Genomic DNA, 20,070 nt, shown 5'->3' with positions numbered 1-20,070 from the left:
TGTGTGGGTGTGTGTGGGTGTGTGTGTGGGTGTATGTTGGGCTGTGGGTGGGTGTGTGTGTGGGTGTGTGTGGGTGTGGGTGTGGGTGTATGTTGGTCTGTGGGTGGGTGTGTGTGTGTGAATCCAGTCCCGAGAATCTTACTTTGCTCCTGATGACATCAGAACGATAAATAGGAAATGATTGAATCTTTCCATCATCAGAAAATTGAGACTTAATTTGGTCAACAGTCAATTTATTGAAAAATATATTCCAGCAGTTACACCCAGTTCTGTTGTTGGTGTTTTTGGATTTCTTCGTAATTTAGAGGCTCAATAAAGTGAAAGTACTCGAGCAAATTGAGCTTCACTCCTCGCTGGAAAGGGTTAGAAATATAACCGCATCTTCTCTTCAAATAGGCAAGTTCCCGACAATGTTGCACCTCATACGCTGTCAGGTTCATCATTGCCAGGGTCAACTAGAGCAAAAGAATCAACAGTAATCGCCTGCTCTCCAAATCACCCAATCCAAACCTCAGTCATTCCAATCAAAGTGCTTGACATGGAGTATAGTGCAGCACAGAAAAAACAGACCACTGTTGCTCTAGAATAATGTTGGTGAACCACAAGCCTTCCCTTATATCGATCAAACGACCACACAACCAGTTAGTTAGTTCAAAAGATGGTTGATTTACATACACAAGAGTTACCTCGACATGCAAACACAATATCTACTGCGGGTTAAACTACACCTATAAGCTACAATACCCTATACTTAACTTCAGGGCGACCGGCACTGTGCAAATGGATAAGGCCTTTATCTGGATTTCACTTGGCTGGTTCGAAGAGAGTGGCTCTGTCTCTGCTGGGCTCATCTGTCAGGTAGCGATCGTTGGTCTTGAACTTAGCTGGCTGTTCCTGCTGCAATTGGGTTGGGCACAGGCCGGATCCAAATGAGCCTGTGTCCTCTTTTATCCCTCTGGGATTTTGCGCTCTTTGGGGCGGTCCTTAACCTGGGACCCAATGGTAGTTGGGCTTTCTGAGTAAGGGGAGTGGCGCCGATCAGTCTGTGGCTGTACCGGTTGCTTGATTTGAGTTCTATTGTCCTGGGAAAATGGGCCATTAAAATGCGGTGGTTTTGGTCGGGTCTGGTTACCTGTGTTTCAGATACACACAGGCTCTGTATCTGTCTGAGTCCTGGGTTGGGCATAATTCCCATGGCCCTTTGTAGCTGGCCATCTTAGATGGCTATACCACAATCTCACTGCAATGCATGAAGCTCATCTTCTTTTTAATAGTCGGAGTGTCTGGGTGGCCTACTCCTATTTAAAATAGATTGGGTGGGATTCTCCGACCCCTCGCTGGGCCAGAGAATTGCCGGGGGGCAGCATGAATTCCACCCTGCCGCCGGCTGCCAGATTCACCACCGCCGGTTTTTCGGCGGGAGCAGGAATCGCACCGTGGCGGTCAGGGGCCGTTAGCAGTCCCCCCCCCCCCCCCCCGGGCGATTCTCCGCTCCACGATGGGCTGAGCAGCCGCCAGTTTTCAGCCGGTCCCGCCGGTGTAAATTACTTAAGGTTTTAACGGCGGGACCGGGCTCTGCGGAGTCCTCGTGGGGGGGGATCTGGCCCTGGGGTATGCCCCCATGGTGGCCTGGCCCGTGATCGGGGCCCACCGATCTGCGAGCGGGCCTGTGCCATGAGGGTACTTTTTCCCTCTGCGCCGGCTGCTGTAACGATCTGTCATGGCCGCCATGCAGAAGAAACCCCTCTGTGCATGCACTGGGATCTCACCAGCACACGCTGGCACTCCCGCGCATGCGGCAACTTGTGCCGGCTGGCAGACGCTCTTCGGCGAAGGTCGGCGCGCCGTCAACCCCACCAGCAGTGGCCTAGCCCCTGAAGGTGTGGAGGATTCCGTACTTTCCGGGTGGTCCGACACTGGAGTGGTTCAGGCCACTCCCCGCCGGGTAGGGGAGAATCCCGCCCCGAATCACAGAATTGTTGCGGTGCCAAAAGAGGTCATTTCCTCTTCCTGGCGTGAGCCACTCTGGTGTCAGGCCACCCGGAAGGTGCAGATTCCTCCACACCTTCAGGGGCGAGGCCAGCGCCGGTGGGGTTGATGCCACGCCAGCCGGTGCGGAAGGACCGCCGGCAGTGCGAGTTGGCGCATACGCGGGAGCGCCAGCGTGTGCTAGGGTCATCCCAGCGAATGCGCAGGGGGGTTCTTCTCCACCCCGGCCATGGCGGAGGTTGACAGCAGCCGGCGCAGAGTGAAAGAGGCCGCCCGCAGATCCAGGTCCAACTGGTTTGATTTATGCCGGTGGGACTGGCCGTAAACGGGCGGCCGCTCGGCCCATCGTGGGGGGGGGGGGGTGAATCGTCGTGTGGGCTGCTGCCAGCGGCTGCTGACCGGCGCGCCACTATTCCCGCCCCTGCGAAAATCCCGGCGCCGGAGTATTCGGCAGCCGGCAGCGGGGCTGTATTCACGCTTCCCCCACCGGCGATTCTCCGATCCGGCCAGTCATTGTGTCCACTGTGTCTGCACCGACTCCAAACAAACATCAGCTGGATTCTCCGCAGCTGGGATTCTCTGCAGTTGGGATTCTCTGCAGCTGGGATTCTCCGCTGTCGGGATTCTCCGCAGCTGGGATTCTCCGCAGCTGGGATTCTCCGCTGTCGGGATTCTCCGCAGCTGGATTCTCCGCAGCTGGGATTCTCCGCAGTTGGGATTCTCTGCAGCTGGGATTCTCCGCTGTCGGGATTCTCCGCAGCTGGGATTCTCCGCAGCTGGGATTCTCCGCTGTCGGGATTCTCCGCTGTCGGGATTCTGCACTGTCGGGATTCTCTGCAGTTGGGATTCTCGGCAGTTCGGGGGATGCAAATGCGGCAAGTCGTAAAGGCTGCCGTGAAACTGGCCGTGTTTCACGGCAGCCTCCGCGCCCCCCCCCCCCCCCCCCCCCAGGACCCGATTCTCCCCCCCGGTCGGGGTTAGCAGCGGGGCCCCGTGCAGCACAGCATCGCGGGCTTAGCGACCGTCGCTAAACCCGCGCGCCAAGCGTCACGGCGGCTGACACGCACGATGACGTCAGCCGCAAATGCGTGGGTTGGACGGCTCCAAGCCGCGCATGCGCGGATGATGTCATCACGCATATGCGTCAAACCTGCGCATGCACGGGCCGTCATGCCCCTCAGCCGCCCCGTGGACTGGTCCTGCGGGGCGGCAGAGGAACAAAGACTGCGCGGGTATCGGACCCACTGCCCGCGATCGGTGCCCACCGATCGTGGGCCCATGCCACCCTTGGCACGGCCGTGGTGCGGCCATGCCAATCGGTGCCATGGTTGTCCGGGACGGCACTTTGCGGCCGTTTTCACGAACGGTGAGAGCAGGTGTGTTTGCGTTTGTGAAAACGGCCGTAAAGGCCTGGGAACTCGGCCCATCGGCCAGGGGAGAATCGCTGTTCGCTGTAAAAAAACGGCGAGCAGCGATTCGTGTCGTGGGGCGGCCGTGGGGGGGGGGGGAGAATAGCGGGAGGTCGGGAAAAATGTCGGGAAGGCCCTCCCGCTATTCTCCGACCCGTCGTGGGCAGCGGAGAATCGTGCCCGGGGTTCTCCGCTGTTGGGATTCTCCGTTGTCGGGATTCTCCGCTGTCGGGATTCCCCGCTGTCGGGATTCTCCGCTGTTGGGATTCTCCGCTGTCGGGATTCTCCGCAGTTGGGATTCTCCGTTGTCGGGATTCTCCGTTGCACTGGCAGCGCACCCACGCTAGAGGATGCCCACCATGGGAAACCCCATTGGCCGGCTGGAGGGACAGAGAATCCTGCTGCTGGCGGGGGCATGGCAAGATGGAGAATTCCACCCCATAACTTTGTGCCTTTTCCCCTGTAACCCCTGCAGAAAGTCACCGAATGCCCTTTGGAAAGCCTGGATTTGAACCTGCCTCCACCACAATTCAGGCAGTGAATTCCAGATCCAATCTATTCTTTTCTCACATCACATTTCCCCCTCTTGCAAATTACTTTCATGGAATCATTGAATTTACAGTGCAGAAGGAGGCCATTTGGCCCATCGAGTCTGCACTGACCATTGGAAAGGGCACCGTATTTAAGTCACACACCTCCACCCTATCCCCATAATCCGGTAACCCCACTTAACATTTTTTGGACTCTAAGGGAAATTTAGCATGGGCAATCCACCTAACCAGCACATCTTTGGACTGTGGGAGGAAACCGGAGCACCTGGAGGAAACCCACGCACACACGGGGAGAACGTGCAGACTCCGCACAGACCGTGACCCAGCGGGGAATTGAACCTGGGATCCTGGAGCTGTGAAGCAACAGTGCTAACCACAATGCTACCGTGCTGCCCTTTGAATCTGTGCCTGCTCATTCTTAATTCATTTTCAAACAGGAACAGTTTGTCCCAACCTACCCAGTCCAGTGTCCCTAATCATTTTGTAAAACCCAATCAAATCGTCTCTCAGTCTTCTCTCCAACAGAAGTTCCTCAACCTGAAAACATTCTTGTAAATCTCTTCTGCACTCTCTCCATTGCATGCTCATCCTTCCGCGAGTGTGTCACCCAGAACTATGCACAATATTCTCGCTGAGAACTAACTAGTGTCTTACGCATTATGATGATTTCTGTACCTGGGAAAACAATGGCATTTGACAGATTTCCCTTTAAATCCAAAACCAAGTCAAAGAGAATTCTGTAAGTTGGACTTCAGACTATGGGGGCATTGGACTGCCCAGAATCTACCCTGTCTCCCAGTTATGGAGACGTTTCAGGTCAGAGTCAAAGCCATGAACCCGTCTGTGATCTAGGTTGGCATGGAAATGAGAATGAGCTAAAAAGAGACCTACAGAAACTAATGAAAGGATTCTGGTTGCAGCTTGTGTTCAGCCTCAGAACACACAGAATTCCTATTATTTCAGAAACAATTCTCTCGGGAAGAAGTCAGTTTTTCTGCTGGGCAGAAACGGAGACATTTGGAGGTACTGTACGAGATGGCTAAAAAGGTCTAAAACCTGCTGTTTGTGGGCAGCACATTAGCACAAGTGGATAGCACTGTGGCTTTACAGCTCCAGGGTCCCAGGTTCGATTCCCCGCTGGGTCACTGTCTGTGCAAAGTCTACACGTTCTCCCTGTGTCTGCGTGGGTTTCCTCCGGGTGCTCCGGTTTCCTCCCGCAGTCCAAAGATGTGCAAGTTAGGTGGATTGGCCATGATAAATTGCCCTTAGTGCCCAAAAATGTTGGGGTGGGGTTACTGGGTTACAGGGATAGGGTGGCGGTGTGGGCTTGGGTAGGGTGTGCATCTGGGATGGCCACTTACAACTAAGCACAGAGCAACTCACAAAGACTGATGGGTAAAATGGACAAGCCAAGAGTCAGGCAGGTTCTGACCCTGAAATGCATATTTGTCAGCAAAGCCCAGACGGTATCGAAATCCTGTCTCATTAGCATGTTAATCAGGCCTATTAGCAGGTGATGGCCCATCTCCCCCAACACAAAGGACTGGTACTCCAGCTACCGGGACAGTCCCAGACATTTCGGCACCACTCCCTGTCCAAGGGAAACACAAACACCGGGGTCAGTGACCGCTTGGGACACGCCCAGCCACCCAGATCCCCGCCCACTTATTGGCTAAGGAACCAAACAGAGTGATCAGGGATCACCCAATTAGTAAGGCCCAAACGAAGGACCGCCCAAAAGAGCGCACCCCCCCCCCCCCCCCGAGTATAAAGGAAGAGTTTGCCATATGTTCGCTCTCTTTTAGCCCTGGTCCCCGGTCACGGTCATCGTCAAACGCAGCAACACCAGAAGTGAGTTCGAGTTCAACGCCCGCTACCAGAAGGATGAGCCCAGCCGAGCAGCAGTTACCCCTTCCAACCCGAGAGATCCTGAGCAGCGGCCACTGTTTCCTGATCTAAACCGGGTGCCCGAAGTTAAGTACAGGTTGTCTTAGTAATAGGTGTAGTTAACAAGTAGTGTTTATGTTGCACGACTGATTGTATGTAGATAAAGTACCCGTGACCTTGAACAAACTAACTGGTGTTTGGCTCTTTGATCGATAGCCGGTTGAAACTTGTGGTAATAGCTCTCTGGGCTAAATCGCTGGCTTTTAAAGCAGACCAAGCAGGCCAGCAGCACGGTTCGATTCCTGTACCAGCCTCCCCGGACAGGCGCCGGAATGTGGCGACTAGGGGCTTTGCACAGTAACTTCATTGAAGCCTACTCGTGACAATAAGCGATTTTCATTTTCGTTACCTGGCGACTCTAAGCATTCGGACATAGACAATATAGAAAGAAGGTAAACTCACTGATTGCCCTAATTAGAACAGAACCAGAGTGAAGAGCAAAGTAAAGAGAAAACGCACAACAGGTGCTTTTTCCAGGGGCCGGTGCAGACTCAATGGGCCGAATGGCCTCCTTCTGCACTTTAAATTCTATGGTAAATGACAAGTTAGTCACAACTAAATCCAAACAAGGAATTGTGGAGAAGCTTCTTAATGCAGAGAATTTGGAACTAGTTCTGACAGGAAGGGGAAGATCCAATCTCACTTCCTGTCAGGAGCAATTTTCAGACATGAATGAAGTTCCTCGTTGCTGTTTACTCACCGTGAAGCTGACTTGCAGCGAGAAACCAAATGCACTGACGAGCACAGCAAGAAAGAAAGCCAGGATTGGCAGGTACAATCCAAATCTGTGAAACCATGTTGCAGCAATAAAAGCTGCCATCCAACAATTCATCACCAACAGAACCAGAAAGAGGAAAAACGAAGCTCTGAGGAGGGAGAAAGCAAAGTGAAGATTTCAGACACCTGGGGCAAGACTTTCAAAGCAGGTCGAGACCCAACAACTGGACAAAACCTCAGCCTGCACTTCAACTTTGCCATTCACAAGGGGCTATTTTGAAATAGAAATGTCCTAATTGGGCAGGAGACAAGCTCAGTGCCAAATTACTGATGTTGAGTGCTTCCAGGACGTGGGGGCTACCTGCCAGTGACTGAGGGACTGTAGCCATGGTGAAAGCTGCCACTGCCCTGCCAGTGACAGCAGGCATGGTGACAGCTGCCACTGCCCTGCCAGTGACAGCAGGCATGGTGACAGCTGCCACTGCCCTGCCAGTGGGAGCAGGCATGGTGAGATCTGCCACTGCCCTGCCAGTGACAGCAGGCATGGTGACAGCTGCCACTGCCCTGCCAGTGACAGCAGGCATGGTGAGATCTGCCACTGCCCTGCCAGTGACAGCAGGCATGGTGAAAGCTGCCACTGCCCTGCCAGTGGGAGCAGGCATGGTGACAGCTGCCACTGCCCTGCCAGTGGGAGCAGGCATGGTGACAGCTGCCACTGCCCTGCCAGTGACAGCAGGCATGGTGACAGCTGCCACTGCCCTGCCAGTGGGAGCAGGCATGGTGAGAGCTGCCACTGCCCTGCCAGTGACAGCAGGCATGGTGAGAGCTGCCACTGCCCTGCCAGTGGGAGCAGGCATGGTGAGATCTGCCACTGCCCTGCCAGTGAGAGCAGGCATGGTGAGATCTGCCACAGCCCTGCCAGTGGGAGCAGGCATGGTGAGAGCTGCCACTGCCCTGCCAGTGGGAGCAGGCATGGCGAAAGCTGCCACTGCCCTGCCAGTGGGAGCAGGCATGGTGAGATCTGCCACTGCCCTGCCAGTGGGAGCAGGCATGGTGAGAGCTGCCACTGCCCTGCCAGTGACAGCAGGCATGGTGAGAGCTGCCACTGCCCTGCCAGTGACAGCAGGCATGGTGACAGCTGCCACTGCCCTGCCAGTGGGAGCAGGCATGGTGAGAGCTGCCACTGCCCTGCCAGTGACAGCAGGCATGGTGAGAGCTGCCACTGCCCTGCCAGTGACAGCAGGCATGGTGAAAGCTGCCACTGCCCTGCCAGTGGGTGCAGGCAGCTCCACGGAGCAGCAGCAGAAAAGAGGCAGAAAAGAGAGTGTGAATGGACAAAGTCAACATTCTGCATGTATTCCTGTACAGATCGTACAGAGGGCAGCAGGGTAGCATGGTGGTTAGCATAAATGCTTCACAGCTCCAGGGTCCCAGGTTCGATTCCCGGCTGGGTCACTGTCTGTGTGGAGTCTGCACGTCCTCCCCGTGTGTGCGTGGGTTTCCTCCGGGTGCTCCGCTTTCCTCCCACAGTCCAAAGATGTGCGGGTTAGGTGGATTGGCCAGGCTAAATTGCCCGTAGTGTCCTAATAGTAAGGTTAAGGGGGGGAGTTGTTGGGTTACGGGTATAGGGTGGATACGTGGGTTTGAGTAGGGTGATCATGGCTCGGCACAACATTGAGGGCCGAAGGGCCTGTTCTGTGCTGTACTGTTCTATGTTCTATGTTCTAGATTACGAGGGCCCCCAATAATTTTCAATGTTCTAGAACATAGAACAGTACAGCACAGTACAGGCCCTTCGGCCCACAATGTTGTGCTGACCATTTATCCTAACCTAAGATCAGCCTAACCTACATCCCTTCTATTTACTGCTGTCCATGTGCCTGTCCAAGAGTTGCTTAAATGTCCTTTTGACTCTGACTCTCCAAAGAATCCACATCCTCCCTATAATGAGGTGACCAGAACTGCACACAATATTCCAAATGTGGTCTAACTAGGGTTTCATAAAGCTGCAGCAAAACCTTGCGGCTCTTAAACTCAATCCCCCTGTTAATAGAAAGCCAACATACCATACCTCTGCTGGCAGTGCATTCCACACACCCACTACTCTGTGGAAAGAACCTACCTCTGACATCTCCCCTATACCTTCCTCCAATCACCTTAAAATTATGTCCCCTCATGACAGCCATTTCCACCCTGGGGAAAAGTCTCTGGCTATCCACTCTATCCATGCCTCTCATCGCCTTGTACACCTCTATCAAGTCACCTCTCTGCCTTCTTCACTCCAGTGAGAATAGCCCTAGCTCCCTCAACCTTTCTTCATAAGACATGCCCTCCAGTCCAGGCAGCATCCTGGTAAATCTCCTCTGTACCCTCTCCAAAGCATCCACATCCTTCCCATAATGAGGTGACCAGAACTGGACACAGTATTCCAAGTGTGGTCTAACTAGGGTTTCATAAAGCTGCAGCAAAACCTCGCGGCTCTTAAACTCAATCCCCCTGTTAATGAAAGCCAACACACCATACGCCCTCTTAACAACCCTATCAACCTGGGTGGCAACTTTGAGGGATCTATGTACATGGACCCCAAGATCCCTCTATTACTCCACACTTCCAAGAATAATAATAATAATCGCTTATTGTCACGAGTAGGCTTCAATGAAGTTACTGTGAAAAGCCCCTAGTCGCCACATTCCGGCACCTGTTCGGGGAGGGCGGTACGGGAATTGAACCCGCGCTACGGGTCCTGTCTTTGAATCCGGTCTTTAACCCTGTATTCAGCATTCAAATTCAACCTTCCAAAATGAATCACTTCACATTTATCTCGGTTGAATTCCATCTGCCACTTCTCAGCCCAGCTCTGCATCCTGTCAATGTCCTGCTGTAACCTGCAACAATCCTCAACACTATCTACAACTCCCCAGCCTTCGTGCCATCGGAAAACTTACCAACCCACCCTTCCTCTTCCTCATCCAAGTCATTTATAAAAACCGTAAAGACCAGGGGCGAGATTCTCCCCTACCCGGCGGGGTGGGCTGTACCGGTGCCGAGGAGCTAGGCCGGCGGCGGCGGGGTTGCTGCCATGCCAACCGGCACTGAAGGGCCTCCGCCGGCCGGCAGCGTTGGCGCATGCGCAGGAGCACCAGTGTGTGCTGCCGTCAGCCCAGCGCATGCGCGGGAGGGTTCGTCTCCGCATCAGCCATGGCGGAAGACCACAGCGGCCGATGTGGAGGAATAGCGTGCCCCACGGAACAGACTCGCCCGCGGATTGGTGGACCCCGATCGCGGGCCAGGCCACCGTGGGGGCGCCCCCCCGGGGTCAGATCCCCCCCGCGCCCCCTGAGAACCCCGGGGGCCGGCAGCACTGCCAGGCCCTGCCGGAAAGGGACCTACTCCAATGTACGCCGACGGGACTGGCAAAAACCGGGCGGGACTTTGGGCCATCGCGGGCCGGACATTTCGGAGGACGGTGGGGACGGGATTCACTCCGACCCCCGGCGATTCTCCGACCCAGATCCTTGCGGGACACCACTGGTCACTGACCTCCAGGCGGAATACGTTCCATCCGCTACCATTCGCTGTCTTCTTTCGGCCAGCCAATTCTGTATCCAGACAGCCAGATTTCCCTGTATCCCATGCCTCCTAACTTTCTGAATGAGCCAACCATGGGGAACCTTATCAAATGCACAGACAGATTTGAAGGTTTTAAATGATATGGAGCATTGGAGGGAATTATGGAGTTAGATCACAGAACAACCAGGATTTATTGAATTGGAGGACAGGCTATAGCAGCAAATGGCCTGTTCCTGTAGCAATATTTTCCACTCATTAATCATAGAATCATAGAATTTACAGTGCAGAAAGAGGCAGAATGGTAGCATGGTGGTTAGCATCAATGCTTCACAGCTCCAGGGTCCCAGGTTCGATTCCCGGCTGGGTCACTGTCTGTGTGGAGTCTGCACATCCTCCCCGTGTGTGCGTGGGTTTCCTCCGGGTGCTCCGGTTTCCTCCCACAGTCCAAAGATGTGCGGGTTAGGTGGATTGGCCATGCTAAATTGCCCGTAGTGTCCTAAAAAAAAAATAAGGTTAAGGGGGGGTTGTTGGGTTACGGGTATAGGGTGGATACGTGGGTTTGAGTGGGGTGATCATTGCTCGGCACAACATCGAGGGCCGAAGGGCCTGTTCTGTGCTGTACTGTTCTATTCTATAAATCTGTACTGGCCCTTGGAAAGAGCACCCTACTTAAGTCCTCTACCCTATCCCCATAACCCAGTAACCCCACCAACCTTTTTTTTGGACACTAAGGGTAATTTATCACGGCCAATCCACCTAACCTATACGTCTTTAGACTGTGGGAGGAAACCGGAGCACCCGGAGGAAACCCATGCACACACGGGGAGAACGTGCAGACTCCGCACAGACAGTGACCCAAGCCGGAATCGAACCTGTGACCCTGGAGCTGTGAAGCAACTGTGCTAACCACTGTGCTACTGTGCTGCCCTTGGTGAGCTCTGCATGGAAAATCTGAATGATTAATTTCTTTGGAATTGCTAATTGATGGTGTTGATACTATTAAACGGTGATACAGTTTCATCCATATTTATCAACCTGGTTACACACATGCAGCACATCACAGACACACAGTCAGGCAGACAGATCGCGATTGGCGGATCAGAGGGTGTTAAGCACCGAGACTATTTTCAGGTTAGTTCAGACCTGTTTTTGTATCCGACAGCATTGTAAATCAGAAGGCAGTAATGATCAAAGTGCCTCACACACTGATTTGTAGCAGAACAGTGTACAGTCCGGAGTGGCTGGAGAAGCTGACAGGTGTGACACACATTAGCCGCCACCAAGTGGTCTGAATCCAGATTCTGCTCGATGAACTGAAAGAGCAACAGAATCAGATTGTTTGATGTAAATATTATCCAGAATCCCACACAGAAACCTCTCCTCTCCCCCAGCTTCAGTGCCTCAAACTCAACCATCATCACCTCCATTAAATCTCCCAAATGACTTTCAGCGAATGTTGGCAAAACGGGATATTGGCATCCTTACCGGAATATTGGCATCCCAAACCGGGATATTGGCATCCTTACCGGGATATTGGCATCCTTACCGGGATATTGGCATCCCAAACTGGGATATTGGCATCCTTACCGGGATATTGGCATCCTTACCGGGATATTGGCATCCCAAACCGGGATATTGGCATCCTTACCGGGATATTGGCATCCTTACCGGGATATTGGCATCCCAAACCGGGATATTGGCATCCCAAACCTGGATATTGGCATCCTTACCGGGATATTGGCATCCCAAACCGGGATATTGGCATCCCAAACCGGGATATTGGCATCCTTACCGGGATATTGGCATCCTTACTGGGATATTGGCATCCCAAACCGGGATATTGGCATCCCAAACCGGGATATTGGCATCCTTACCGGGATATTGGCATCCCAAACCGGGATATTGGCATCCCAAACCGGGATATTGGCATCCTTACCGGGATATTGGCATCCCAAACCGGGATATTGGCATCCTTACCGGGATATTGGCATCCTTACTGGGATATTGGCATCCCAAACCGGGATATTGGCATCCCAAACCGGGATATTGGCATCCTTACCGGGATATTGGCATCCCAAACCGGGATATTGGCATCCTTACTGGGATATTGGCATCCCAAACGGGGTATTGGCATCCCAAACCGGGATATTGGCATCCTTACCGGGATATTGGCATCCTTACCGGGATATTGGCATCCCAAACCGGGATATTGGCATCCTTACCGGGATATTGGCATCCTTACCGGGATATTGGCATCCCAAACCGGGATATTGGCATCCTTACCGGGATATTGGCATCCTTACCGGGATATTGGCATCCCAAACCGGGATATTGGCATCCTTACCGGGATATTGGCATCCTTACCGGGATATTGGCATCCCAAACCGGGATATTGGCATCCTTACCGGGATATTGGCATCCCAAACCGGGATATTAGCATCCTTACTGGGATATTGGTATCCCAAACCGGGATATTGGCATCCCAAACCGGGATATTGGCATCCTTACCGGGATATTGGCATCCTTACCGGGATATTGGCATCCTTACTGGGATATTGGCATCCCAAACCGGGATATTGGCATCCCAAACCGGGATATTGGCATCCTTACTGGATACCCAGACACGTGTGGGGAAAACTAAAAAGCAATCAGGAAAAATCTGAGGTGTTTATTTAGCTGTAATGAGAATTCCCAATTTGCTTTGGAATGAAATGCAACTTACGAGAACATTAGACAGGAATTGAAGAATTGGATTGGGTGCGGCTGTTGGAGGGTAAATCACCATCGGACATGTGGGAGTCTTTCAAGCAACAGTTGATAAGGATTCAGGAAAGTCACATTCCTGAGAGAATGAAGGGAGGCACTGTGACAATGGATGAACGGACATCGCGCGACAATCACCAGGCTGGAATGCTCCCTTCCAGTCGGGGAACACTCCAGCAGTCAAGGGCATTCAGCCTCTGATCTCCGGGTAAGCGTTCTCCAAGGCGGCCTTCAGGACGCGCGACAACGCAGAATCGCCGAGCAGAAACTTATAGCCAAGTTCCGCACGCATGAGTGCGGCCTCAACTGGGACCTGGGATTCATGTCGCATTACATTCATCCCCACCATCTGGCCTGGGCTTGCGAAATCCTACCAACTGTCCTGGCTTGAGACAATTCACACCTCTGTAACCTGGGGTTACCCACATCTCCAGTCGCACCTGCAAACACTCCCATTCCAAATATCATCTTGCATAATTGGTTTTGCCTTTATATGCTGTGTTTGTGTAATCCACCTGTTCACTCACCTGATGAAGGAGCTACGCTTGGAAAGCTAGTGATTCCAAATAAACCTTTTTTTATAAAATAAAGGTCCTGCAGCAGGAGTTCAGGGAGCTGGGCAGAAAATTAAAAGACCTCTTGGGTTGTAATCTCGGGATTACTCCCTGTGCCACGTGCCAGTGAGGCTGGAAATAGGAAGATAGAGCAGCTAAACACGTGGCTAAACAGCTGGTGTAGGAGGGAGGGTTTCCATTATCTGGATCACTGGGAGCTCTTCCGGGGCAGGTGTGACGTGTGTAAGAAGGGCGGGTTGCATCTAAACTGGAGAGGCATTAATATCCTGGCTGCGAGGTTTGCTAGTGTCACACAGGAGGGTTTAAACTAGTCTGGCAGGGGGATGGGTACAGGAGCAATAGGTCAGAACGTGAAAGCATTGAGGAGGAGGTGGTGGAAGCAGGGGTGATAGTGACGTTTAAGGGACATCTTGATAAATACATGAATAGGATGGGAATAGAGGGTTATGGACCCAGGAAGTGTAGAAGATTGTAGTTTAGACGGGCACGGGCTTGGAGGGCCGAAGGGCCTGTTCCTGTGCTGTACATTTCTTTGTTCTTTGTTGATAAACAAAGGGAATGCATGGATGTTGTCTGTATGGATTTTAAGAAAGCATTGACAAAATGTTTATGGAGTGGAGATTTGCCAATTTTAAGGAGCTGGCAGTGAAATTCTAGGGGCGGGATTCTCCGTGAATCGGCGTGATGGTCCGAACCCGGCGGCAAAAACTGCGCGTATGACTCCGGCGTCGGACCCCCCGAACGTCGCGGATTCTCCGGCCCGGAATGGGCTCACAGCGGCGTGATACCATTCACGACAGTGTCACCCATCACGGACACACGCGCCGCCAGTAACACTGCGCGGCTTTGCAGCACAAAGGACGGTCCCCCTCCCACATCGCAGCACAAAGAACCCCCCCCCCCACAGAGACCCGCCAAAATGGCTGCCGGCCGCGCAGCGCCGAGGTTCCAGAAGCGGGACATTGAGGCGCTCCTGGACACAGTGGAGCAGAGGAGGGAGACCCTGTACCCCGGACACGGCTGCAGGGTCGGTCCATTCCGCAGCCGACGCCTGTGGAAGGAGGTGGCAGAGGCCGTCAGCGCTGTGGCTGTAACACCAAGGACAGGCGCCCAGTGCCACAAGAAGATCAATGACCTAGTCAGGGCAGCCAGGGTGAGTAACCCCCCTCCCCCCGCCCCACCGCCCCCCGATGGGCGGCACAGCCCTAGGGCGAACCGACATGTCTGCACCCACCCATGCAGGCTGCATTGGCAGGATGGGTTGTGAACCTCTGCCAACATACACACAACCGCTGGTCCGCATGTATATGTCTGCCGAACACTGTTGCCCTTTATCCCGGCCAACCTCCTGTCCCCCACAGGAGATGCGAGCTCACAACAACCGGGAGCTAAAGCCAGCAGCAGATCGCAGAGGCGCTCAACGCCATAGCCCAGTCCAGCAGGCAATGGCCCAGTCTCAGCAGGCCATAGCCCAGTCCAGCAGGCAATGGCCCAGTCTCAGCAGGCAGTGGCCCAGTCTCAGCAGGCCATAGCCCAGACCCAGCAGGCCATAGCCCAGTCTCAGCAGGCAATGGCCCAGACCCAGCAGGCCATAGCCCAGTCTCAGCAGGCAGTGGCCCAGTCTCAGCAGGCCATAGCCCAGACCCAGCCGGCAATGGCCCAGTCCAGCAGGCAATGGCCCAGTCTCAGCAGGCAGTGGCCCAGTCTCAGCAGGCCATGGCCCAGTCTCAGCAGGCCGTGGCCCAGTCTCAGCAGGCCATAGCCCAGTCCAGCAGGCCATAGCCCAGTCCAGCAGGCAGTGGCCCAGACCCAGCAGGCAATGGCCCAGTCTCAGCAGGCCATAGCCCAGTCTCAGCAGGCCATGGCACAGTCTCAGCAGGCCATGGCCCAGTCTCAGCAGGCAGTGGCCCAGTCTCAGCAGGCCATGGCCCAGTCTCAGCAGGCCGTGGCCCAGTCTCGGCAGGCTATGGCCCAGTCTCAGCAGGCAGTGGCCCAGTCTCAGCAGGCCATGGCCCAGTCTCAGCAGGCCATGGCCCAGTCTCTGCAGGCTATGGCCCAGTCTCAGCAGGCAGTGGCCCAGTCTCAGCAGGCAATGGCCCAGTCCCAGCAGGCCATGGCCCAGTCTCAGCAGGCCATGGCCCAGTCTCAGCAGGCCATGGCCCAGTCTCTGCAGGCTATGGCCCAGTCTCAGCAGGCAGTGGCCCAGTCTCAGCAGGCAATGGCCCAGTCCCAGCAGGCCATGGCCCAGTCTCAGCAGGCAGTGGCCCAGTCTCAGCAGGCCATAGCCCAGTCCAGCAGGCAGTGGCCCAGTCTCAGCAGGCCATGGCCCAGTCTCAGCAGGCCATGGCCCAGTCCCAGCAGGCAATGGCCCAGTCTCAGCAGGCAGTGGCCCAGTCTCAGCAGGCAGTGGCCCAGTCTCAGCAGGCCCTGGCCCAGTCTCAGCAGGCCATGGCCCAGTCCCAGCAGGCAGTGGCCCAGTCTCAGCAGGCCATGGCCCAGTCCCAGCAGGCTATGGCCCAGTCTCAGCAGGCCGTGGCCCAGTCTCAGCAGGCCATGGCCCAGTCCCAGCAGGCAATGGCCCAGTCTCAGCAGGCAGTGGCCCAGTCTCAGCAGGCAGTGGCCCAGTCTCAGCAGGCCATAGCCCAGTCTCAGCAGGCAGTGGCCCAGTCCAGCAGGCAGTGGCCCAGTCTCAGCAGGCCGTGGCCCAGTCTCAGCAGGCAATGGCCCAGTCTCAGCAGGCAGTGGCCCAGTCTCAGCAGGCAGTGGCCCAGTCTCAGCAGGCCATAGCCCAGTCTCAGCAGGCAGTGGCTCAGTCTCGGCAGGCAGTGGCCCAGTCTCAGCAGGCAGTGGCCCAGTCTCAGCAGGCAGTGGCCCAGTCTCAGCAGGCCATAGCCCAGTCTCAGCAGGCAATGGCCCAGTCTCAGCAGGCCATGGCCCAGTCCCAGCAGGCAGTGGCCCAGTCTCAGCAGGCCATGGCCCAGTCTCAGCAGGCAGTGGCTCAGTCTCGGCAGGCAGTGGCCCAGTCTCAGCAGGTCATGGCCCAGTCTCTGCAGGCAATGGCCCAGTCTCAGCAGGCAGTGACCCAGTCTCAGCAGGCAGTGGCCAAGTCCCAGCAGGCAGTGGCCCAGTCTCAGCAGGCAGTGGCCCAGTCTCAGCAGGCAGTGGCCCAGTCTCAGCAGGCCATAGCCCAGTCTCAGCAGGCCATAGCCCAGTCTCAGCAGGCAGTGGCCCAGTCTCAGCAGGCCATCGCTGAGGGCATTGGCGCCATTGCCCAGGTGCTGGGATGGTCCGGGTGGAGGGTGGTACTGTGGCCATGGGTCAGACATTGTCCAACGATGTAGAGCCCGGAGCTCAGCGCAGGGCGGGTCGTCATCATCCTCCATGGCCTGCAATAGACACGCTTCCACCGGCGACCGTGTCAGCCCGGCCCGTTGTGCCGCAGGTGGATGGGCAATGGAGGGGTGGTGTGCATGTGGGTGGGGTGGGGGTGGTAGAGGCGGATGGGGTAAGGGTGCCTTCCTGGCACGCTCCTGCTCCAGCTCCCCCAGGGCAACATGTAGAAGTGCGGCTCCCGCCATGGCAGCCAACATCGCTGGGTGATGCCCAAACATAACAGCCTGCAGGGGGTGGGGGGGGGGGGGGGGGGGGGGTGGGGGTGGGGGGGATAGACGACATGTCGTCATTGCCCATATTCCCGCCGCAGCCAGGTGCTATGGGCTGCATGGTCGCGACTGTTGGAAGCTGGCACCTGGCCAGGCGGACACCCCCCTCTCTCCTCCCCGACACGTGCGCCCCCCCCCACCCCAGCACCCACCCTCCACCCATCCCCCGCCCTCCCCAAAACTTCCCCTCCCCAAACCCCCCCCCCCAGCATGCACACTCCAACAGGTCCTGCACTCCCCCCCCCCCCCCCCCCCACCAACTTCGGCCATGCTGTCACTTCTCCTGCGGCTGCCCCATGGCGAGCCCGACCTCTGGGTTGGCCGCACGACTGGTTGACTCTGTTAAGTAGGTGGTTTGATTTATGCTGACGTGACCTGTGGTCACGTCGGCCGGATTTCGGCCCATCCGGCCCGGAGAATTGGGGTGGTCCCGGGGCCCATTGCGTCGCCCGGTCCTCGCCATTCTCCGAGATGGGCTGTGTGATTGACGTGACGGGATTTTTGGGTGCCGGAGAATTCGGCAGCCGGCAGGGGCGGGATTCACGGCACCCCCCCCCCCCCCCCCCCCCCCCCCGGCGATTCTCCGACCCCCCGCCAGGTCGGAGAATCCCACCACCGGTTCCAGTCTTTTTGGATACTTTCTGATTTGTGATTTTCCGTGGAAGGCTTTTCCCTCCGTTCTCTTGGCATTGCCCTCTTCCCTGTTGAAGAGGATTTTGTCTTTGCCCGGGTCTGGTCGGGGTCTATGTTGGACATACAGGGCCATATCCTCTTAGCGGAGGTTAAAAAAAAAATAAACGTGTATGGAGGCATAAAATTTAATTTTCCTTTCTGTCTCTTTTTTCCTCTCCATCCATTTTGTTTTTGCTGCGCCCGATTTGTGATCGAATTCCTGCTTCTCGGACCTTCCACTTGTGGTGATATGCATATGCACAGCAATGTATATAATTATCTATTAATGTGTATCGTGATCTACATACCGCGGACCAGCACGTGGTGATAGAGATCCACCATGTGACTCCACAGATCGGCAGTTGGTAGTAAGTCGTACTAGAGAACAGTCGCATTCGAAGTCGCTCCAGGAGAATTCACTCATTCGTTACTCTTTGTATTATAGTTTCCATGTGTTCATTTTTTTAATAAACTATCTTGCTCGCCAAAGAATTAGGTATTCTGCGTGCATCTTTACCATGGCCCCAACACAGAACATAACGCCACTGCCCATTTCCTAATCCTTATATTTCATTGGTCAAGGTGAAGGCCTCTTGTGTCCACGTTACACTCACTCTGCTGATACCAGCTCACACTTACACGCCGCTGATCCCAGCTCACACTTACACGCCGCTGATCCCAGCTCACACTTTCACGCCCCTGATCCCAGTTCACACTTTCACTCCTGATCCCAGCTCACACTTTCATGCCCCTGATCCCAGCTCACACTTTCACGCCCCTGATCCCAGTTCACACTTTCACGCCGCTGATCCCAGCTCACACTTGCACTCCTGATCCCAGCTCACACTTTCACTCCTGATACCAACTCACACTTTCATGTCGCTGATACCAACTCACACTTTCACGCCCCTGATACCAGCTCACACTTTCACGCCCCTGATACCAGCTCACACTTTCACACCTGATACCAGCTCACACTTTCACTCCTGATCCCAGCTCACACTTTCACGCCGCTGATACCAACTCACACTTTCAACAGCTTTTTGGGCAAAAGTCTTTTGGACTGGAGACAGGCACGACCAGCAGAAAATGTCATTAAATACACCACAGCAGTAAAATCCGCCCCATTCAATGTGAATATTGGAGTAACTTAATGTTAAAGATCAGCCCCACCTCCCTGTTATCAGAATTTTCTCATCAGAATAGTTTGGTCAGTTTTATTATCGATGAGAGTTGAAAGAATTTTCCCACCTGCCTCATTCCTTCCTCGTAATGGGTTGTGTATCGGACCAAGTTGCCTGGATCTGATAGTGAGGCGTTTACATTGTAAAACCACATGCAAATGTTACTGAGGATAAAGAGGCTGTGATAGACAGGGTGCTCCTTCCAACCCATCGACACAATCTGCAATAAAACATTAACAGCTCGTCAACAAAAAATAGCTAAATAAATAAAAGACTTTGGATATAACCTGACACAAAACATCTTTTAAAAGTTTAATTTCACAAGTTTAGTTTAAAGGGATAAATCATGGCAGGACAGCTGCAAGCCGTGGTCTGCTCCTCTTTCTCATGTGGCAGGTTGGGGACAGTTCAAGTCCCCAGGATCAGCATGTGTGCAGGAAGTGTCTCCAGTTACAGCTCCTGGAAGCTCGAGTTTCAGAGCTGGAGCGGCGGCTGGAGACACTGTGGAGCATCGAGCGAGTCAGAGAGCATTGTGGGTAGCACGTATAGAGAGGTGGTCACACCACAGGCTCAGACTCCGCAGGCAGGAAGGGAATGGGTGACCACCAGACAGAGCAAGAGAGCGAGGCAGGCAGTGCAGGAATCTCCTGTGGCCATTCCCCTGCAGAACAGATATACCGCTTTGGATACTGTTGAGGGGAACCGCCTCTCAGGGGAAAACAGCAGCAGCCAAACTCATGGCACCACGGTTGGTTCTGCTGCAGAGGGGAGGGGGGATAAGTGTGACAGTGCAATAGTTATCGGGGATTCAATTGTAAGGGGAATAGACAGGCGTTTCTGTGGTGGCAAACGAAACTCCAGGATGGTATGTTGCCTTCCTGGTGCTAGGGTCAAGGATGTCTCGGAGCGGGTACAGGACATTCTGGAGGGGGAGGGTGAACAGCCAGTGGTTGTGGTACACATCGGTACAAACACATAGGTTAAAAAAGGGATGAGATCCTAAAAGCAGAATACAGGGAGCTGGGAAGGAA

At 54.6% G+C, this 20,070-nt stretch overlaps 1 protein-coding gene across 2 annotated transcripts in view; it reads right to left on the bottom strand.

Moving 5' to 3' along the window:
• Window positions 1-216: 216 nt before the first annotated feature.
• The window catches only part of LOC119964206 (palmitoyltransferase ZDHHC12-B-like), a 51,505-nt gene continuing 31,651 nt past the window's right edge, over window positions 217-20,070 (bottom strand). Inside the window, exons 4-7 of one of the 2 annotated variants that reach the window (XM_038793492.1) lie at window positions 19,107-19,259; window positions 11,327-11,496; window positions 6,597-6,762; window positions 217-455 (exon numbers count right to left, since the gene is read on the bottom strand). In XM_038793492.1, the coding sequence (XP_038649420.1) occupies window positions 258-455; window positions 6,597-6,762; window positions 11,327-11,496; window positions 19,107-19,259 (687 nt within the window). In that variant the 3' untranslated portion in view covers window positions 217-257. The remainder of the gene's footprint in view (window positions 456-6,596; window positions 6,763-11,326; window positions 11,497-19,106; window positions 19,260-20,070) is intronic. The other variant, XM_038793493.1, reaches the window with a different exon arrangement.

Source organism: Scyliorhinus canicula, chromosome 4 (genome assembly GCF_902713615.1).
Source record: "Scyliorhinus canicula chromosome 4, sScyCan1.1, whole genome shotgun sequence".
Taxonomy (NCBI): Eukaryota; Metazoa; Chordata; class Chondrichthyes; order Carcharhiniformes; family Scyliorhinidae; genus Scyliorhinus; species Scyliorhinus canicula.
The sequence above is the reverse complement of the archived record's forward strand: the minus strand, read 5'-3'. Positions and strand labels throughout refer to the sequence as shown.